Source organism: Zosterops lateralis, assembly GCF_965231275.1.
Source record: "Zosterops lateralis genome assembly, chromosome: 8".
NCBI lineage: Eukaryota > Metazoa > Chordata > Aves > Passeriformes > Zosteropidae > Zosterops > Zosterops lateralis.
This window is the reverse complement of record NC_139768.1, coordinates 15,173,101-15,196,183: the sequence shown is the minus strand read 5'-3', so window position 1 is coordinate 15,196,183 and position 23,083 is coordinate 15,173,101. Positions and strand designations below refer to the sequence as shown.

The window sequence follows — 23,083 nt, the reverse complement described above, 5'->3', positions numbered from 1 at the left end:
TGTTGTTACTGGATTGTCTGCTTTGAAATTTGTGTATGATCACAGCTAGTAAAAGGTGTGCTCTGAAATCTATCTCTTTAAGAGTGATAGTGCCTGCCCTCCCCCCAAAAAATGTCTAGATAGGCATTTGGTCAGGGATCATAGTTTGGGAAAGTAACATATGCCAGTGCTGTGCTGATGCAAGCAGATTTCTGATCAGTGCTTGTTATTTGCAAAGACAACTTGGAGATGAGGAGGAGGAGAGGGACTCCCAGTTCACATCATTGCCATTTCTGGCATCCAAGAAATTTTATTTTGAAGGTTTTTGTCAACACTTAAAATTTAGGTGGGAGATCTGTATCAAAGGAAAGTTTACAGTAAGAGCTATGAGATTCCAGACAGTTAAACTTTATTAGTCTGTCTGAAACATTAAGTATTAGCTTAAAAGAATAGTTTTTTAATCTCCTCTCCCTGTTGCTGTTTACTGTGTAGCAGTGTGGGAGGGGAGCATCTTACCCAGCAAGGTATTATTGCTGCTCTTTGTATAGTCTATGTGCGAGTGCCCATGGCTATCCTGTCTCCACAGTCCCTAGAGAGACTCCCCATGTTACTTTCCTGGTGTCTGCAGCTTTTCCTGGCCCTGAACAAAATCAGTCTTTTCCCTTTCTTCTGTATCTGAGGTAATATCCTTAGCCAGGTGCCCTCCAGGCTGACACCATATCATAGGTACTTAGATGGTACCTCTGAAAACTATTGCCCTCCCAGGATTTCTGAAAGTGCAGCAGGTTGGGCTTCTGTGTCCAGCGTAATTCCCGTGATCTTTCATCTAGATATATCCTTTCTTACAAAGCTTTTCTGCAGTGTGATTAGAAACCAGATGTGGACAAGCAGCCTAAAGCTCTAGAGAAGCAAAATGGCTAGTTCCTTGGGTGCTGTTAATTTCAGTATGTGTGTTTTGGATTTTTTTCTCAAAAATAAACAGTAGAGATGCTGTGGTTTCTTTCCTGGTGCTTTCTTTTTGACTCTCAGATGTGATTGATGATCATCTACTTCTGGGTTATGTTCGTTTTTCAGAATGTTTCAGTGAGCTTTGCAGCGTGGAAAGTAATTCAGTACTGAGCGAGTAAGTCCATATATGAGCTAAACCCATGGTTAACCTCACAGAGGCTGTTATGTGAGATGGAGGCAGGCAGAAATGGGTAGATTCTAAACTGAGCTTTTAAAATAAAAGTAAATGGAGTGAGTTGTTTAATGACCTAGCATTGTAGCCTTGCTGTCAACTCAAACACTGGAAAAGCAGGTTCATCCTGCAAAGGAGAAAAATGAGGAGCTGGTTGCCCTACTCACGTCTCTCAGGTGCTATGGCTCATGAGATCGTGTTTTTTATGGTGAGACAAACCCCTCACTACCCTCCAATTCTCAAAGCAAAGGAGTTCTTTCATAGGGAGCTGCCAGGGAGGAGCTGCAAAGGAACTTCTCTTTGCCTAGCCTTGGCAGCCTGGGAATCGATTCTGCAGCATTTGGTAATTGCAAGACTAAAAAAGAAGAAGCCAGCCATAGAAATTGAACCTGTATCCTCTTAATTACGGTGTTACTGCCTTTAGGCCGAGCAAAAAACACCCTTTGAACTGGATTCTCAAATAACTATCTCTGCCTTTAGCAGGAAGGACTGGCATACCTCAGCTCGGTTCACCATTTTTGTTACATTGCTGTGGTTACATTGTTGTGCCATTTAAGTGGCCCCAGCTGGGAAAGCCAGCTGGGTTGAGGTTCTCTGGCGAAGAGCACCTTTTCAGGCATCAAACCAAATCATCCTGTGGCCATGCTGGTACTTTTTAATATCTCTGCTTTTCCCACATGCTTCTAACTTGATCCAGAATTCCTGAGCTTTTGCTGCTGGTGAAAATAGTTTCATGTTTGGATTCACAGTTGTGGGCATTTTTAATGTGGTCAATCCTGAAGAATATTCAGGATATAGAGGCAAGCATGGCTTTGCTTTCACTGTGAAGTTCCTGTCTTTCCCCACTTTCCTTGGCCCCTGGACATACACCTCTGTGGTTCCTTTCTTTGTCGTTCCATTACTTGGGTTTTTTTCCCCAGTGTCTTTTATCTTGTGAGTAAAGTTTGAACAGTACGCAGAAAGTTAACTGCCTGGAGTCTTTTAAATATAAGTAACACGCACCCAGTAATAAGCTGTCGGTTGTTTTTTTGCTGCCTGCAAAGAAACATAAACACAACGCTCATTTCTGGCAGGTTTTTACTGTCAGAGTTTCTCCTATTATATTTATCTTACAATTTGCCAGGGGGTGAAGTTATTAAGTTTTAGCAGCAGCCATCGATCAAGTTCACAAGTTAACACGATAAAGGCTCTGTGCCGCTCCGATCCGGGAAAATGATGATCCTCACTCGGTAATTAACTAAATGAGAAAGTTAAATCTTACTTGAGAGCTGGGAGAGATGAAAGAGAGGTGTTTGTCAGTTTCTCAGTGGAAATTAGAAGCAGTTTTCTGCAATTCCCTAAGCTGCTGCTCTGTCATATTTTACATAAGCACTGGGAAAACGTCTTGTAATTAGTGCTGTCATGGAGGATTTTTTTTGCTGAAGGATGTTGGAATAATTCATTAGATTATCAAGAAAGGCTTGTGTCCTGAAATGATTAGCACAGTGAAATTTAAACCATTAACGATAACAAGTTTAGAGCTTGCTGCAGTGCAGAGGCACCCGGGGTATGTCTGTGCCTATTTCAATCATTTCTTATAATTAAACATTATGTCCTCTTTTTTCCTCCCCTTCACTAAGACCCATCCAAAATTCCTGTTAAGGTGGCTCTGTCTAGATCAGTGACTTAACTACGACGGGCAGTGCAAGCAATTGGAGGTGAAACGCTGCAGTTGCAGAGAAGCAGTAAAGGACATTTATCTGTAACAGAGCCTGTAGTCCCAGTGAGTCCAGGAAGAAGTCCAGTATGAACTGTTGGTACTGGAACATTGAAGAGAAGACCTTTCCTTTTATCTAGGGAGAAACTGAAATTTGCAGTGGTAGTCTAAGCTCTCAGTATTTTCAGAGCTTCAGCGTGAAGATGTCTTGAAGGTTCAGAAGGTCCCAAACCTTGCTGGCATCATTTAAGCCATTCTTAATATTCTAGAGACAGTTTCTCTTTGACTTGAAGACTTGTCTTCTTGCATTGAGAAATACAACACCTGAATTCATCTATGCTGTGAAAGGTGCCTGAACAAAGTCCTTTGCAATGACGGAGGATGTAATTTTAAAAAAATAAACATATAAAAGTTGTGACCACTCATATTGGTGGGTAAACACTATTAATTGTACTACAATCAGGGAAATGTCTTGGGTTTGTTTTTTTTTCTTTAGAGGGCTCCTTGGTCCCCTGTACTGAACAAAATCAAAAGTAACCTTGGTTGTCATATATGGGTTACAGCTGTGATTTACCATAGCTGCTTTGTTTTACATGCAAAGCAGTAGATTTATCCAGTCTTTATTTATCTGTGTTGAAATATTGCACCTTCCTACAATTGCAAGCCATTATTTAGATTAAAGTCCTTTCATATATTAGTCCTCTTCTACTTCACTGGGCATACAAATGTGCTTTGTGTTAAATGTAGCCATTTGGAGAAATGGTCTTGTAATTATGGGCTGCAGTGGAGCATAGTACGTAGATCCCTGTGCTAGTACCAACCTGAGGCACACAATCCCCTGGGTTTCCTGGCACAGCTTATGAGCTCAGGCTCAACATTGTCGGAGGACAGACATCTCTGCCATTCCTGCAGATAACTCATGGTGCCCAGACCCAGCTTGGGCACCTCTCAGCCCTCACATAAAGGATTTTCTGAGGAGGAGTTGGTAAAGTTTCATCTGTTCCAGCTTAGTAGTTTGCCCTGTTATACCCAGATTTCCTCCCAGATGATGAACTACCTGCGTTATTCTTCTTTGCCATTCTTAGAAATGAAGCTTATGAAAAATTTGATTGTATGCAGTACACTTGGATGAATGTTTACCCTAGCAGTGTGGATGGCAAGTGGAACAGGTTTCCCTTGTTCAGATGAGGCCTGATTATTGTATCAAGAGGGAAGAGGCTGTAGATGATTCAATAATACAGATGGTTTGATGATGTTGTTTTGTTGATGCCTTTTTTTTTTTAATAGTTCTTTTTCATTGAACTGCCTGTGGATTTTCAGGAATCTTTAAACTCAAATTCTGGAACTTCTTTTCTAAACTGTAGTTTGAGTGGTTTGAGAGCCCTGTCAGTTTACCTGTCTCTACTCTGCAGAACTGATGTGTTCATGGCATGCCCTGTCCTCTTGGTCCTATGCTTGAAAAACCACAGGACCTGCTGGGCACACCCCTGGGCTTACACTCACTCCTTTTGGTGGGAAACCAGAGCAGACAAGGGTGTAAAACAGGTCTCAAGCTGACATTATAAGAATGCGACACTAATTTGGACGTAAACACTGTAAAATATTTTTCTTAGCAGAACTGCTTTATAAATCTGGAGTTTCACTTCCAGAGCTGTTAAAAGTGCTGGTCAATGGATTTTTCGATTTACTCATTATTCCTATCCAAGAAGCCTGTGTTCAGGCAGAATGCATTGTTTTGTCCCATCTAAGCCACCTATTTTTATACACATAAGCATGACTTGTATTTGCAGATGTTGCAACTTCTGTTTGATATCACAAACCAATGTTTTAGGAGTAATTGAGGAGTTGAAGGCTGCTGGGAGAAGAGTGTTCAGAAGGCAAGGAAAGGTCAGAGTGTGGTGCCACGCTGTGAAAGGAGCTGCACCTTTGTGTCCTTTGCACATCAGCTGTATACTTCATTCAGGGTCAGCGTATTAGGCAGAATTCACAGTATCTCAAATTAAAAGACAGGTGTACAGGTTTTAAAAAATGCTTTGTAGAGACAACCTGTTTTGTAAGATGCACAGCACAGAAGAGGAGAAATTAAATTACATCAGCCTTGTAGGTTGCAACACCTCCCTGCTGTCTTAAATCCAGCATTTTTACTGGGATGCCTGTATTTTGCAGGTAATTTAACTGCAGCAAAAGTTACCGGAATCCCTTAACACAGGTGTTCAGTCTGTAATCTCTGGTAATCATCTTTTGCCAGGTGTTTAAGTACTGATGGACTTTGCTAGAAAAAGTCCAGTTTTTCACAGGACTTGATTCTCACAGTCTCTTTAGCGATTTCTTTTGACCCAGGAGAAAGTTTTTCTTTCTTGCTGCCCAGTACTGGCTCTCTGACTTGCTTGCAGTCAGTGCTGTCCATGTGAGGGTTGAATGAAATCGTAACTCGCTGTCCTTGTCTTGCGTGATCGTGCTGGACACAGCCACACAGTCACAGGGAGGAGCAGGGATAAGCTTGAAAACATTGAGCTGCAGAATGGTGCACTGATGGTGTGGTCCCCATGTTCTGTGTTCTCAAAGAAACTTAAGTCAAACTATAATCCAGAAATAGAAAAAGCTGCTTGTTAAAAATCACAGCTATTCATTGTCTTTTTCTACAAAAAGAAGATCCAGCTCTCCAGAAATTTTGAAAAGAATATTTAGGTGCATTATCTCTAAGAAAATGAAATGTATATGATCAGATTAATAGATTTTCAAATTACGAGATTTTGGTGTTCCAAAGTCAGGATTTCTGTTGGGATTGGGAGGTATTGAAGTTCAGGAGTTATTTATTCCCGAGAAATGAGACACTTCTGCATTCCAAATCTACTACTGGTAACTAAATTTTGTGGTCTCTAAATAGCCTGCTGTTTTGGCACTTGCTGAAGAGAGGCTTTTTTGTTGTTTTTCCTTTTCCTGTAAAATTGGTTAACCATTGTATTTCTTTTAGTTCATTAGATATCTTTGCAGAGAGATTTAGGGACTTGTTTTTTTTCCCTTAAATTTAGTAAGGTCCCCTGGCAAGGTTGATGCTTGGAATCATCATCATGGAACAAAAATGGCATCCCTATCTCAGTGTTTAATGTGTTCTTTTATCTGTAAGATTTTTCTAATTATTTGATAATTAATGAAGAACCTCTGCATATATTTTGACAATAAAAAATATATCATAATATTGACTGTTATTATAATGCTGTCTGATGTTAAACTGTTGCAATGAAAGAGAGAAAATCACATTTTCAGCAGGAAATAAAAACTTTTTGACCAGCATAAGAAAAAATAATTTCCCAGCAAATGGTTAATCTTACTTGGACAAAGGATACCCTTGCAATGCAAAATGCGCTTTTCTTCCAGTTAAATCATTTAGAAAGCAGAATTTATTTCTTACTATCAAGTAGTAAATTGAAATGTCAGTGTTCTGTTTTGTCCCTGAAACTCTTCTTTGAGCTGACTGCTTCTGACAAGATATTAACAGTGCTCAGAAAGTTGAAAATATTTTATTCTGTGAAAGAAGTATTTACCAAATGTCAGGGTGTATTTTAGCTGGCTTTGCTCTCGAGGTGTAATTCAATTTTTTTCATCCATTTCATGCATTCCCTATGAATTTTAACAGCAATCCATTCTTTAGAAGAAAAAAACAAAGTAGTTTGTACTACGGAGTGCAAATGCAGTTTGCTGGTGGTGCATTGAAGTAACTGGTATATGCACATTAGGAATCCAAATGCGTTTTACTGTCTACGTGTTAAATAAAGGTGTGTTTATGTTGAACTGTCGCTGAAGGTTTCCCATCTGAGCAGAGTCCTTTGTGTGCAGCTCTGGCACAAGCCAGTGCATTGTCCTGCAGGCTGCGCTCGGGCTGACGGCACTGGCCGGGATATGTGGTCTCTGACAGCTTCCATGTGTCAGAGTGCTGTTTGCCTTATATTGTCTGCCCCCTCAAAGAAATTGTACAACTGTTTGTGTTTCTTCACATATGTGTTATTTGGATTGTTCCTCTCCTTCCTGTTTACAGACAAAACTTGCCAATGGCACTTCCAGTATGATTGTGCCCAAGCAAAGAAAACTGTCTGCAAGCTATGAGAAGGAGAAGGAGCTCTGCGTCAAGTACTTTGAACAGTGGTCTGAGTCTGACCAGGTGGAGTTTGTGGAGCACCTCATCTCCCAGATGTGTCACTACCAGCATGGACACATAAACTCATACCTCAAACCCATGTTACAGCGGGACTTCATCACTGCACTGCCAGGTATTTCTGCAGGCAGAGGGAGCTTGCTCCCTGTCTTTCAAAAAATTATTCCATTCTGCCCTGCCCTCCTGGAGAGGTGTCTTGTAGGGTCAGTTTGCAAAACAGTTAATAGCTTTTGAATGAAAAGCTCTATACCAATATGAAATGTTGTAATACCTTAATTTGTGTTTCTACTGTGTGTCAAGGCATGATCTAACACCGTCATGGTTTGTCTAGGAGTAAATGATAGCTAATCTGTGTTTTGTAAGGGTAGTTATCCCAAGCCACAAGGGCAGGTAGTTGTGCTTTTAATGCCCACAACGATGCATGAATAACGAAAATTTTTTAAATTAAAACTACTACTCTTTCTGGTTGCTCAGCTGAGGTTTTCCCTTTTCTTATTTAGATATTTGTCTCTCTTTCCTACTGAAATAACTTCCTGAAGCCATTGCTTTGATTATGTGTTTATTGCTAATAGAAAATGGAGGGCATAAGAGCAAAAGATGGAAGTGTTCTGTTTTTTACACCTTTGTATGCTTTCCACTGAAAATACTATCCCAGATATTCTCAGATGTGGCGTTGGGCAGATCTCACAGAATGCACACGGGAAGTAGTGTACATGCAGTTTTATATCCGCCTTGTCTTACAGATGGGAAAACTAAGGTGGTGGAAGATCAGATATGTACAGCAATAGAGTTTCAGAACCAAACAGAAATTCCTGGCTCTTTTGCTCATATTTTTTCAGACCATTAGATCATACCTCTGTAGATACATAGATAGATAGATAGCTGGTTAATAGATTAGCGTTCCCATGCATAGGTCCTTAGTTTGAAAGGGACCTGAGTAGGAAGTGGTACAAGTGTTGTCTCTAAACAGCCCATAGAAGAGAGGTGTTTCTTGCCAAAAGCTTATTCTGTGAATACCTTTGGAGAAGTGCTGAACTTCTAGCAATGTGATCAGTCCAGTCATTTGATCATTCTTCAGAAGGGAGTTCTCAACATGAAATATAAATTCTAGCCTTAAAAGATGGAAAATATGTTTAACTGTGAATTGTATAAAGCATAAAGGCACTGCAGGAGTTTTGCTAGGAAGTTAAATAGGTAGACTCATTGGATTTTAAGCTCATTGTGCCCAGTAATCAAATGGCTGTTGTAGCATTAAAAAAAAAATCTTAGTTATGCTAAGTACCTGCTTTATGTTAGTTTTTAGTAGTCCAATGGTAATAATCTCATGTACTTAGAGCAGCATTATAACTTGTGGAGCTGCTCTGTTTCAGAAAAATAGGAAGTGTTTGGAAACTGCATTGGTTTCCCCACTTTTAAAGTGGAAGTATACATGTAGTTACATACACATTTTTTTCATGTCTTTCCCCATGGAACTCCATGAAAGACCCCGTGAAATCAACACATCTCATTGCACTTGGTTAATTTCTTCCTACAGCACTTTTTCTGAGAATTTTGGGCAGGCGCTATAAATACTTCTAGACACATTCCCGATTTCCTAGCCATACCATATTTATTACTCGTCTATTCACAGTTGCCCAGGAAGCAGCTGATTTTACTCAATCAGAATGCAGAATAAATAGGAATCAAGCAGCTAATATGTGAGTATTTTAATAGTTGGGGAAAATGTGTGCGTAAATAATGTATGTGCATCAAATTTGCATATTTGCAAATTGCAAATGTCCTAGTGAATATAGCTCTAAGGGAGAAAATTAATGGCTGGGAATTACACTGGCACAGACTGCAGTCTGTACAGGATGTCCCGAGTATAAGCAGGTTCTGACAAGGGGAGTGGGAAGGGAGGAAGGTAAGAAGCTGCCTAGGAAAGAGTGATGAACCTGAAATTCTAAATTAAGTCATATAATGAAGAAAACCAAAACCCTAAACTCTGTAAGTATTTTTTAGCTTTCTGAAATTCTCAAGTGTTCAGTACTCTGGTTTCATTTTTACTACTTCATTCTCTGTCCTGCTCTCCCCCTTGAGTGAATAAAACAATAAAGCTACTTCAAAATCATGAGGCATCTTATCTCTGTCCTCCTAGCACAGTCCCAAAGAATGAACAGAATTACAGGTAGTTTTAGATCATGGGCATGTTTTACTAATACAGAGTAAAGTTGCCTCAGATTATTTTCCCAGTGCTTTGAACAAAATTCAGGTTGCTTGAAAGATACAGCTTAATTGTGTACTTAACAAAGTTTGTTCAGTTTCTGAAAAATAAGGCTTCTGCTTAGCATTTTCAAGCTGTTTAACATTTTTTATGAGGAAAGTCATTTTGATAAGGATTTCATGTGTGAAATAACTGAAACATTCTTGTTGGTTCGGAGGGCTGAAGGGCTAATCGTATTTCACATCCATTTAGCAAAACCTTCTGTGAGCAGAGTTTTCTCTTTTTAAGGAAGCAATGCTTTGTTAGATACATGCCTCAGTGAGTTGTGCTGTTCCTAAGAAGTAAAATAATAAAATTGAGTTTGCAACCAGGCCAAAATAGCTCTGCCCATCCACTTATCATAAATGTGAAGAGAAGAGGCTGAAACATTTGTATTCTTTTGTGCAAAGGGTCTAGTATCAATGGCACAGGATGACTTAAGGACATGGCAGTAGTTACAGCACCTCATTGCAGCCAAAATCTAAAGTGTGACTGCTGACAAAATAGAAAGGGCACATGGGTGAAGATTACTGTGCCCAGGTGTTGCAGTGTAGCCCTGCTTCCTAAAGCCACCAGTTGTTCCCCATATATAAAATTAATTTATCCTGTGATGCTGCTGACTTGAAGCCACATGTGAGTATACTATGGAGGCAGACATTTTTAAGTGTCCTGGTGGATCTGTAAATGTCTGTGAGCCCACTGGAAGCAAAACAGACTGGGAAATCTGCCATTTCTACACAAAGCTTCAGGAACAGGGCAACAGGATGTCCATGTCTACCCTGCCAGTTGTGGAATTCCTAAAAATTCCAGTTCACATTCACTAAACCATTGTCTCCCTCTTCGCACAATTTGCTGTGGAGTCAATCTAAATTTACAAACACTTTTTTTTTAATAGTGGTTGTACATGGTTTTTTTTCAGATTAGATACATAATAAAGGCTGATGATGCTTTTATTTTGCAAGTTGACATCTAATTTTGCATCTCTAAAGATGAGAATTGTCAGATCTCTTTCTCCACTCTCTGGTTGTGCCTGGTATCATTCACATGCTTTTTCTGCATGAAGATTGAAGCATAAAATGCTGAGCAGGACATCTGACACAAAGTGTATTCTAAGTTTAGTATATTTGAAAGCAGCAGGAGGAGGCATGCTGAATTGTCTCATTTTCATGCAGTGGGAGATACTTTTGAGATCTTTTCGTTAAGGAAAAAAAGGTTGGGCCATTTGTGTGTCATTAACTCTAATCAAAGTCAGCTGGTTGCACCCAGTTTGGGTTTTACAGTGTGACTGTAAAAATGTACTTACTGCCTTTTCTTTCCCTCTCACAAGTGGGGTCTGGTCTTTGAGACTCTTGTTTTAAAAGCAAGAAAACATGTATTTAACTTTGTCCCAAATGTGAACCAGAGGCATGTAATGATTGGCATGTAATACCAATCTGCCATGCTTCATTTTTGGCTGGACTGAACATTTATGCCTGAGGGATGATGTGGTCTAAACTTTCACAAAGCATATGAAATTTAACCTGTGAAGTGAGATAATCTCTTTGTGGTGTGTCTCACATGTGAATTAAACAGCCGTCAAGAGAAGCTGTATTTGCACAACTTCTCATTTTAAAGGCATCTTGTTTTCCTGAAGTCTTGATTGTGATTAAATTTAGGGTGGTAAGGGCACATTTTTACTGACTACATCCATCCAGTTAAGAAACATAGCATAACCTTCCCTACCTAGACATTACATTGAGCTGCTTGGTGCTAACCAGGCAATTGCTTTACATTTCACTCCAGTCGTGTTGAAGTAAAGCCAGTCCTGGTATTCACACTGGGAAATATTTGCAAATTATATTATTTTGATGCATATTTTTCCTTCACCCACTAAAATAAATGAAACTAGCAAACCTGCTTCACTTTCTCCTTACACAGCCTCTCCTTCCCTCTTGATGTCCTGTGCATCTGCATATCCTTCCCTCCCCCCTGTCTAAAGGTACCACTACCCTTCAGGGCACACATTGGGAATATATATTTTTTTCTTCATTACATTTAAAAGCTACTGCTTTAGCAAAAACAGCTTTTGAGCCGTTGCAACACGAGAACAGCTGTAGCAGTGAGATGAGAAATGGTCCTAATATAGAGAGATTTTGGGGGCTGCGTTGCTGAGTTGGAAATGCCATCCACAGAATATCCCCCTAGTGCTAAAACCCATCGAAATAGATTGGAATGACTTCTTGGATTCTTTATTATTTTTAATGACTTGTTGTGCTATATCCAAAGGAAGTTGGAGAACACTGCTCACTCCTGAACTTAGCCTCAAAGGCTCTTCTGTGTGTTTGGTCCAGCTCTACGTACAGAAGAGGAGATGGAAGGAGAGTGTGTCTTTGTACTAGCAGGTAGAGTTGTTTTAAACTCTGTGTCTGTCCAGCAAATAATGCTTTTCTGTTGTTGTTCTCCCCCAGCTCGGGGATTGGATCACATTGCTGAGAACATTCTGTCATACCTGGATGCCAAATCTTTGTGTGCTGCTGAGCTGGTGTGCAAGGAGTGGTACCGGGTGACGTCAGATGGAATGCTGTGGAAGAAGCTCATTGAAAGAATGGTCAGGACAGACTCCCTGTGGAGGGGTTTGTCAGAGAGGAGAGGATGGTAAGGAACCTGAATCTTCACTTCTTTTTCCCCCATTCAGGACAGGAGGGGTTGTGTGTTTCAAATCATATTTGAAGAGTTATTCAGCACTGAAACATCACGGTTCCAAACCTGACAGTTGGTTACACCAAAAATCGAGTTGGGGAGTTAGGGCATCATTTGGCTGTGGCAGCTTGGTGATTTTTTACTCAACTTCCTCATCTGATCATGCTCTTACCCCACTGTGACAAGTGAGATATACAGACTGAGATTTTTAAACCCAGCTGTCATTCAGTTCAAATTAAGAAGCTGTGTGTGCCTCGGGGGAACCCTAAACCGGTCAGCAGTTCAGAGCAGAAGATCTTTTTCAGGAGTGGCAGTGGGGGAGCATGTGCTATGAATTAGTTCTTTCCTGATAGGTCTGTTTGTTTTCCTCAGCAGATTTTCACTATTAGATATCTGTTTAATTTTCAAACTGGAAGCTGAGGGTAGGTACCACAGAGAATAGGGGACTTTAGAAATGCAGATAGATTAGTTAATAATCATCTGTAATAGCCTTACTACAATGTAGGTCTCACTCAAGTTTGAAGCTGCTCTGCTAACATTTCATTAGAACTTTCTCTCTGAGGGGTACACCCCTTAGCACATAATTTTCTTTTCCAAGGGTGTCCCTAGGATGTTGGCAGAAGGGAAACTGGGTATGAATATTTCATAAACAAGATAAAAGTGACAGCTCAGGCATTTTGGTTGCTATTAAAAAGAAAAAGATACAGAGTTGCAAACAAAGACCCCTGGTTTATGGTTAATTTTGTTATACTGTTTGTCTCAGGAAGTAAAGGCAAGTAAATCAGGATTATGAGACATTCTTTAAAAATAAATACTACTTTGATCTGCTTCCAATAGTGCAATGTTTCTAAAGAGTGTAAAATAAACACAAGCATGGCAGTGGTAACTTTTGCATTTTTTTTTAGCGCCTTATTTTCTCCGAGATTTCCATTTTTTCTTCCTACTGTTGAGGTCACTCACAATAAGTCCTAAGAGGAGCTTGAGAGGTCATTTAGTCCTTTCCATTTCCCATAGGCAGAGACAGGTTTTTCTTAAGTCATCCCAAATCTTTGTCTTAACTTGTTCTTAAAATCCTCTACTGATGGAGATTCCCCAGGCAATGCCTGGAAAAGGAATTCCACGGTTTCACTTTTTTACTCTTTCTACCTTCAGCGTTTGAGAGGTGTTCCTGGTACCTAGGCTATCTTCCTAGCTACAGTTTGACTTGTTACATTTAACCTGCACAGATTAACAGGACAGTTTCTCATTCTCCTTTTTGCAGTAATCTTTTCTGTGTTGAAAGATGACCATGTTTTCTATGTTTTGGCTGCACTAGCCAACCATAACGATGTGTTGTCTTGTCCTCTTCAGTATTTTCGGTTTTCTCTGTTTAGACCCTTCCCAATTACTCTACTCCATTCTTGGAGTATGGTGTAATCAGCTGAGAGTCTTCTGCCGAGGCATCACTGGGGTTTGCTCCCTCCACACTTTAGAAATAGCATTAGCACCAAATACTAGTCATTCAGACACATGACACTTCTAAAAGATAGGTGCAAAATTTTGTTTCTCATGTCAAGGACAGTCACCATGTTACTGCACCTCTTCTTTGTGTTTATGCTATGTGCTGGAGGTTGCTCTGACACAAGAGCAAGTTATTCCCAGGTCTTTCAGACTGCCCTCTGTTTGTCCCTGTAATGAGCAGATAGAACTGTGTGGTTGAGGTGCAGACAGGAAATACCCAGTGCAGTTGCACCACTGCCATATAGAATGTTATAGCTTGTAATCAGTGCTAGCTCTGTGCATGGCACAGGGAGGATGACTAACTGGACAGTTCAGAATGATGTATGACTGGTGTTATTTCGTTACAGCGCCTCAATTTGCACGTGAGCTGCCTGATTTCAGCATTTGCAGCTTGTGCTTTATGACAGAAACCACCCTCACATTCTGCAGCATGGCAGCCTTCACTGGCAGATTGTCAGGGAGCAGTAAGGGTTACACAGATTTAGAGAAAAATAAAACAGAAGCCCAAAATCTGGGCATGCTTGTGTCCATCTGATTGAATTGGCTGGTCATCAAAACCTGCAAACAATAGTTCTTTTTATCCCAGAGCCACAGCACAACAACTACAGGGATGCCATGGAAATTCCAAGCAATCCTTCAGCTGAACAGTAAACAACTGACTCTCCATGCAGAAGGGCACAACTTACAGGTAGCAACCAGACTTTCTGTTACATTAGCTAGTAAAGTTAGAAAGAATAAAAAGGTTTTTAGGCACATAGACTTGTACACAGGTTTTTCTAGACCTGCCCCAAGTCTTCCAGGATGTCTCCAAGGTATTCTGTGCATCTCCAAATAGGCTTTCATGTTCCTTGGCCAATAATACTAATTTTCATGAATGCACTTCCAGGCTGGATCACAGTAAATAGGAATCTGTCTAGTTATCTAGGAATCTGTCTGCATCCATGTGTGCCGTCTTTATGTGTTTGTTCCCATATGCATGTCTACTGGTAATTGTGTTTGAAGAAACAGATAATTCCTTTGTCCAAATATGAAAGCATCTTTCTCTTGAGTTGTACTTAGAATACTTGATTTAAAGAAGTATCAAAAGTTCTTTTCCTGAGCATTTGTCATTTTGTTTCTCCAGTCCTATAGTCCAGTCCTGCCGTGCGACCTAAAGATTTTAGTTCATTGTTGTCATCTCTCTAATTCAAGTGTATCAGGGCAGCTAATGTACAGTCTCTGAAATGAGTTTTGAGTTTTAAAGGACAGGAAGGAAATGCACAAGGAAGTATTGAACAATTAATTATGCTGTAATGGATCAAGGGAGGGAGAAGTGGAGAGCTGGCCCAGTGTAAACTCTGTGCCTCTGATGCCAGGATTACACTCGGAGGCATTTGTGCCTCTCTCCATTTTGTGAGGCATGTTGCCAGGCAGAGCAGCAGTTAGTACGCCCATGGTGGGGTTTACTAGCTTCCACACCGTGTTTGGTGGCTTCTTAACTTCAGGATGAGGAATTAAAGTTTTTTACACAGCAGGCAGTGATTGCCGTTTACAGATTTTTTTGGTAACAAAACTCTAGCTTGGGATATGAGTATTCCAAATCAGTGTTGAGATGAGGGAGCAACACCACAGATGAGGTGTTGCTTACCAAAGCAGAATAGTGGCGGTAAAATGTCCGTGTACTGAACTGATATTGTTCCTGCTAATGCAGATAAAAACTAGCTTTGGATGTGTAGTGAATTTGAGGGTTCCTTTGCTTCTCTTGTTTACTTTGCATGCTTTATTTTAAAGGTGACCTCTGATAATGTGTGTGAGTATTGCAAGCATGAACCATTGTCAACCCTTACTGAGCTGAATGGGCCCCTGTCCATAACAGAGAATTTATTTCCCTTCCCCAAGTTACTAGACACAGATTTTTCATGGGTATTTCAGTGTTAAAATACAACACTGACATGTTGCAGGGCAAACAAACAAGGAACCATCCCTTCTTAGTAAATTAAGTTTGACTATGAATCTGTCAGCAGTGGTTACCCATTTGTAAAATGCCAGGAGGACCTTTCTCCAAAATGCTGAAACATGATTTGTGTTCGATGGAAATGTTCTTTGTCTTCCAGGGGGCAATATCTATTTAAAAATAAACCTCCTGATGGAACTGCACCACCCAACTCCTTCTACAGAGCACTTTACCCCAAAATTATACAGGACATAGAGGTAAGAAATAGCTGCCAGATGTGGTGGTTTTTTAGTTTTGTTTTCTTGAAATTATCCTGATTTATTCATGATGTTGGAATTCTGGGGATATTCCACTGCAATGTAATATTTCATTAAATCTGACATGTCTGTGTTTGTCTGGAGTTTGGAGATCTGGGATAGTTATAAAAGATCCTGCTGCTCCTTTAGACAGAGGATGAGTTGGATTGTTCGGTGAGCTGTTCGCAGGTGGAGTCTCCACACTTTACACATCAGATATCACAGCAGCACCGTAACATCTTGGTTTCCTCTGTTCCACAGTACTTTGCTCCTCCTGGTGCAATGAGACCTAATGGGCTGTTACAGGAAGGTACCAAGAGCTGAGGCAGGGAGAAAGTGGATTTCCAAAGCCTGCAGTCCTAAGACTCAGGGAAACAAGAAGCAGCTGAGCATGTTTGCCTTGTGTTTAGTGTGAGCAAAATGGCATGTTCTGGTTGTTTCCTAATGGCAGGAGCAGTGCTTGGGCACTGTTGTGACAAGTTCGTAAAAGCACTTAGAGCTCAACTAAGGCTTTCTCTTCAGTTACTTAACTCTTGAGTCACAGGGAGCTAAAGGTTGGAGATAGAAGGCGGCTTTTAGGTTACTTCTTCCTCACCATATCCCAACAACACAGACCAGTTTAGCCATGATATGTTTTTCAAGCATTTTTCTGTTTAATTGGTTTTAGTACATGTATTCTAGAAAGCAGTTATGTCATTGTATGGGCCTGATAGCAGGAAAAAGCATAAAGAAAAGTGTCTGCTGCCTTCTCAACCAAACTACAACAACGGGAGATAGCTCCATGCTTTTTTTCCCCCTACATCTGTCTCCTGTCTCTCCTCCAGACAATAGAGTCGAACTGGCGGTGCGGAAGGCACAGTTTACAGAGGATCCACTGCCGAAGTGAGACAAGCAAAGGCGTTTATTGTTTACAGTATGATGATCAGAAGATAGTAAGCGGCCTACGAGACAATACTATTAAGGTGAGAATGCTCCATCATGGCATACTAATGGCTTGGAGTGCCTATGTCATAAATAATAGTGTCCTAATTTCAGTGACACCTACCCAGTCTCTTGTTGCCTTCTTCTCCCCCCATCTCCCACCTGCACAGCAGCTACACCTCTTTTATCTGCCTAGAGAGACTCTGTTTTCAGACAGACAGGCTTTGCCAGCAGAGTTTCTGTCCAGCAGTAATTACAAGCTATGTAATTAATGGGCCCTCTACCCTAATGAGAAAGGTAAAACCAATATTCATAGTAAAGCCAGTAATATCAAAGATGTCAATGTATTGCACCAAAGAGCCTCTAGGAGACTCTGCAGATGCCACTAAAGGTGGTCTAAGTGCACTATGGAAGATGTGCTGTAGTAAAAAACAGTCTAGTCAAGCCAGTAAGTGCTGAGAGATTAAAACCTTACTGAACTGTCTGGTTTTGAATGTTTGCTGTCTTAGATCTGGGATAAGAATACATTGGAATGCAAGCGAATTCTCACCGGACACACGGGTTCTGTCCTGTGCCTCCAGTATGATGAACGGGTGATCATTACTGGATCTTCAGACTCAACAGTCAGGTGTGTGCTCATGATTTGGACCTTTCTGTTTGCCTCTTAAGATTTTAGCTTTGCAAGCTGCTGAAATGTTCTCTTCTTAAATGTGTGCTGTTCAAGCAGTTCCAAGAAATAGTTCAGCATATTTGTTCAGAATTGTGCTGTCCTTGTTTATCAGATGTCCATGCAAATCGCTGTCAAGGAGAAATGAGAATCTAAGCCAAGGCCAGTCAAGGTCAAGATGACTTGGGAAGGCCATCTGGCATTTCACCAAGGTTTTGCATGTTTTGACACTCCCTGAGAATGTTATAAATTCTCTTTGAGAATAACTTTTTAAGAGTTGAAGTTTCCAAAGCAAGTTTGAAGGTTCAGTCATCCATTGTCATTTAATTTTAACAAAATATATATGACTAGATGTCCTATGACTTTAAATGAAATTTCAGCATGGTGTTTCTTTTCATTCAATCTTTCTAAGCTTGCTTTCCTTCAAGTTTCCAGTAAAAGGCTGGACACTTCAAGGTAGCACTAGTGGTGCATGTTGTGCATTTGTGAAGTCCACTAGTCATATCAGAGGATGCCAGTGTGTGTAAGACCTGTAGTGTAAATAGGGGCACATATGAGTTAATGAATTGCAATTTGAACTTGGATGTAAAGGGGCAGATCTGACTTTTCCCTGTTGTTATATACTCCCTCCTTGTCAGAGTACAAGCAATGCTCATGCAGTGAAGTTAGACAGCAGAAAGCTGCATTGGTGCCCTTTTCTGGAGCTATTAGCATGCATTCCTATGGCTGCAAGTTCCTCTGTGCTTGTGAAAACTACTACTGTTAAGCTAATAACTATTAAATTGAATTCCTGACATCTGATGCATGCAGTCTTGCAGTTCTGCTAGGTTTTGGAGTCCTGTCATCCATAGGAATCCAGAATTTCGGCAGCACTGCCTGCCTGGAGATGTGGGAACTGCACTGGGCTAAACAGATCACAAAAGGAGAGGCTGATTTCTGTAACAAGCACTGTCATTTTCCGTATCAGGACAGGCAGGCCAAATTGCAGACTGGCTACTTGCCCAGGAATACTTTGTCTCCCACTGTATCTATAAACGTTTGTGCAGACCCCAGAGGCACATAGGACGCATCACTTTTATCCTTGGGTCTCCTCAGGAAGAGAGGCTTCATCCAATAGACTGTACAGATGGGCTCTTAATGCTTCTGAGATCTCAGGGATGCACTTGTCCAAAGAAGTCAGTGGGTCTCCAGCTCCTGTTCAGTTTGGCAGCTCTGTCTGCAAACTGTTCATATGTTAATGGCTCAGGTCTTTAGCTTTTTCTCCTTTGCGTTTTCTAATTGGAGTGTGGTTTTCCTTCTCATTTAGAGTTTATAAGTTGATGCACTTTAGTTTCCATAAGTTAGAAAATTAGAAGTCTTTCTCCCATCTTGCCTTTTCTTACTGCTCCCCTTATTGGCAGCAGGAAGTTTTAACTTCTTCAGGGTCTGATGTGCCTGATGATACAGCCATTTTCTGCTTTCATATGGTGTATCTGGGATACAGGTTTGATAGTGCCAAAAGAAATCTCTTTATGGAGGGCAAAAGAAGTTTGCCAACAGAATAGCCCAAAAGAAATATTTTTAAGACTTAAAATCTTCCTTTCAAGTACTAGAAGTTCTGTATAAAGCTTTTGTCTAACTTGCATCTTAAATTATCTTTCAGTTGAAACAGTTAGTTCCAATAACATTAAATTGACATAAATGCTGTGTCTTAATTTGGGTATTCAGCACATTCCTGGAATGTAGCTGTGTACCAGATGCACCGCAGGGTAAATGCAAATCATGGTGCAACTTGTGGCAATTACTTGTATTTGTTTGAAAAGAATTGTCTTGTCTTCTACTTCTGTGTATAAATTACCACTTAAGCTGGTAGTCCTGTGAGAGAGGTCAAAAATGAAGCCTGTCAGGGAACGAACTTCTCCACATGGACTGGAAATGAAGTGTATAATAGGCAGGCACAACCAGGAAACACCAGTCTTTAAGGCCATCAGTCTTCTACCTTTCCTCAGCATTAAATTCCCTTAATTAAAAAATGCTTTTTTCCTGGGTGCATTATTTTTATGGTGTTAACTGCATTGCAGGGTTTTTGGCTGCTGGGCTGTCTCAATGTACACATAATCAACAGGTTTATCTAATACATTTTTTAATGAACTATTTAATAGATGTATATATAACTTGCTGGTGTTTGCTTCTCTAATATTGCCAGAGAGTCAATTAGCTCTCCCTGTCCCTCTCTTGCTCTGCAGAAAATTCACTGTGCAGGTTTTTAACTCTGTTCTCTCTGGTTTGAAATCTAAACCTGCAGAGTGTGGGATGTGAATGCAGGCGAGATGCTGAACACACTGATCCACCACTGCGAAGCCGTGCTGCACCTCCGCTTCAACAACGGCATGATGGTGACGTGTTCCAAGGACCGCTCCATCGCCGTGTGGGACATGGCCTCCCCCACAGACATCACCCTGAGGAGGGTGCTTGTGGGGCACCGAGCTGCCGTCAACGTGGTGGACTTTGATGACAAGTACATTGTATCAGCATCAGGTGACAGAACTATAAAGGTGAGGTGTTTCAGAGGCTTTTTATTTGCAGCACTGGGGCCCCTTGGCAGGATCTTCCTTTAGAACCAGTGTTCTTCCTCCTGCTCGTTTGCACTTGTCCCTCCTCAGTTGAGCTGGCACAACTTATTTACAGAACTTATGGTAAATCACTTCCAGGTACAGATGCGGTTGAAAAAGAACGTTTTTTTCTGTGTTCTTTTTCGACTTGACCACTTCCATAACCTGTTAAGTCATTTAAAGAGTTGTTAGAGGGCAGCATGGGGACAAAAGTGAAGGTGAGTTGATAGGGGACACTCAAGTATTACTGCTATGATCCCAGTCTGCAGCATTAAACCTCAGGAGAATCTATATTGTGTGTAAACTCAATCATAGCCCAAGAATGCTAAACCTGGAAACTAATTTGATACTGTGTGACAAAAATCTTCTGCGTACAGTGACTCAACCTGCTATCGGTTGCAGACTATAATCACAGGTCATCAGAGGGATGATTTTCCCAGTCTTCATTAAGAGCATTCTGGATGCATCTATATATCATACAGACACCGTCTTTTGTTAGTCTCTTCGTAATAATTTTGTCTCTGTGTGGTTCCCTCCCCGCTTCCTGTCACAGGTATGGAACACTAGTACCTGCGAATTTGTGCGCACCTTAAATGGCCACAAACGAGGCATTGCATGTCTGCAGTACAGAGACAGGCTAGTAGTGAGCGGCTCTTCAGATAATACCATCAGGTGAGACACAAACTCCTCATCGCAGGGTTCTGTGCAAGCACGCTGTCTCTGGTGCCCTGAGACATGCAGAGGTTAGGCCACTGAAGTGCTCTGTACCCTTGTCAACTTTGAAATATGCTTTCTTTGGTGTAGAACATTGGGAGCTACTGGAAAGAGATATTAGAAACCTGTTTTACTGTGTTGTCTTTCATCCTCTGCATCTCAAGAGTCCCATACTAATCAACAAGTTGCATTGCTCTGACAGTTCTGGTGTATGAAAGAGCTGGCAAGTACCACTTTCTACGATGTCCTCTTGTGATATTTTAATTGGACTATGTGTCTAGTTAAAGGGGTCAGATTTGCAGTAAGAGGCATTTAATCCTCTGCAGAAATCCTCCTGGGCTCTCGCCAAACTCTTCTTGTGGTACTTGGCACCTGGTTAAGTTTAGAACAGCTGGTTTAGAGTATGAAGTTCAGTTTGCTGCCTTTTGCACTTCTCCAGCTGCCCTGGTTGCAATCTGAGATTTAACTCTTTCTGGTATCACAAGCCAGAATTTCTCCTTACATCCTGCAGCTGCTGGCAGAGGGATGTCCCACTAATTTCACAATGTATGGAACAAGCTTGAATATTAGTTTACATGATACAGAAAAATGGCTCAGTCATGGAAATGGGAGTAACAGCAAACTTCCTTTTCCCTTTGTCAATTTTTTAAGTAATTGTCTGCCTTTTGATAAAACTTGAGAGCTGGACAGTGCCAGCAGGAACCCTTCGCTTCACATGTCAGTAAAAATTTTCCTCAGTGAGATTGATCCGTGCTGTTGTTTGCCTGTGGACTTGGTTTGCAACATGCTGCCTCTCCTTGTTCTGCATTCTGTAGGGAAACAGTGGTCCTTTGGTTGATATCACCAGGCCACTGTTCCAGATTTTACTACAGGGCTGTCTGAGAGCATGACCAGGAGAGCTAAAACTTCCATCTCTTAATCAAGGGAAGAGGTATTACAGGCATTGAGTAAGAGCAGCACCACTTGGTGAGAACTTCTGCACTTCAAATAGAAAAAATAAGCCTCTGCAGTTGTACTATGAAACTTGGCCTCAGATGCAGAGCAAGAAATAGTTAAATACTACAGCAGTTAGGGAAGGATCTAAAATATGCAATGCTAATAAAAATAAATGTCAAGATAGTGATAATGCTGAACAGGAATACAGTTACTTTTATTGCTTCCATTGGACAAAATCCCTACTTGACAGATAAATTATGCTAGAATTTCAGGAATGTCAACAGTGAATCTTAATGGAAGTCAAGTTTAGCAACAGTGTGAGGAAGGCAAAAGGTTTACCCAATGTTAAAAGACAGTTTTCTCCCAGCCATTAGCAGAGGGCACAAGTCAGTGGAAGGATGATTAAGAAAAGGTTCCTGAGTAATCTTTGTGGATGGCTTGGTGCTTTGTAGGTTTGATTTTAATTCACTACCAGATGTTGTGTGCTGGACTTCAGTAGAGGCTAATACAGAACTTAAAAGTCCATTATTTCTCAGTTGAAGGGAAACTTTTTTCCAGAAGAAGACTTTGTGATTTCTAGTTCTGCAACTGCAAACATTAAGGACATGTGAAGTAACTCAGAATTCTGTAGGGAGACTCCACATAGAAAAATGGTTTAGGTTTTGATTTAGGCCAGAAATTTCACAGCTGTGTAGCTGTGAGAGGACACAGCTACACAGATATCACTATCACTGTGCTAATTTCCATCTAGCAGAAATCAGACCATCAAGTTTAATCCAATCACTTCAGTATCTTAGCTTCTAGGGCCAAAGTTCTTAATTGCTACAGACAAACGGTGTAGTAAAAAAGGAACCGGAGAATTTAGGACAAGAAAATAAAATTAGACTGTATCATGTTGGGTTAAGTTTTTAATGAGTGGTTGGTCTTCATGTGTCTATTTGTAGTGTGCACACACATAACAGCATTCTCTCCAAGAGGTGAGGATTCAAACTCACCTGCCTTCTGTACATCTTCCCGCTCTGCTTTCTAGTGAATTAAAGGCTGAGATAATTGCAGATCTCCCTCTACTTCCAGAAGTTCTCCCAAAGTTATAGGAAGGAGCAGTAGTAGTGTGCATACACATTGTAGTGATTTTTTTTTTGTTAGTTCTCAAGCCTAAAGTTTAGTTCTTATACTGTTTGTTCCTTTGAATATTTAAAGAAGTAGAAATTAGAGAAACTTATCAAATCTGAGAAAGACCCCCGGCACCAACACTGCTAAGAGACCCTACTCTTAATAGCAGTTATCCCCTTTGTACATGAAAGCCCATTTGCCATGTGACAAGGGACATGATCACCTCTTGTAATCCCATTCAGATTCAGGTAAAACCTCAGACTGGGATCTGAAAATACAGGCCTGAGTTAGTGTGATGCAGCCTCCCAGAGCTGCTGGCTATTTCAGGATCAATGGCAAGGAATGAAAACACATGGCACAAAAGTTCTTGGCACAAGATTGCTCTTCAGACCTTTCTGCACCGGTTAATCTCTGGCATTGTCTATCCTGTTAACAGTCCTTGAGAGACGTAATGCTCTCTGACCAGCCAGAGTGCCTTTGGCT

At 40.8% G+C, this 23,083-nt stretch overlaps 1 protein-coding gene across 5 annotated transcripts in view; it reads left to right on the top strand.

Annotated features, from left to right (window-relative positions):
• BTRC (beta-transducin repeat containing E3 ubiquitin protein ligase) overlaps nt 1-23,083 on the top strand; it is a 114,934-nt gene that overhangs the window by 84,544 nt on the left and 7,307 nt on the right. For all 5 annotated transcript variants that reach the window (XM_083866391.1, XM_083866388.1, XM_083866389.1 and 2 more), the window contains 7 exons: nt 6,892-7,123; nt 11,698-11,884; nt 15,523-15,619; nt 16,483-16,620; nt 17,089-17,207; nt 19,531-19,780; nt 20,391-20,509. In XM_083866391.1, the coding sequence (XP_083722517.1) occupies nt 6,892-7,123; nt 11,698-11,884; nt 15,523-15,619; nt 16,483-16,620; nt 17,089-17,207; nt 19,531-19,780; nt 20,391-20,509 (1,142 nt within the window). The remainder of the gene's footprint in view (nt 1-6,891; nt 7,124-11,697; nt 11,885-15,522; nt 15,620-16,482; nt 16,621-17,088; nt 17,208-19,530; nt 19,781-20,390; nt 20,510-23,083) is intronic.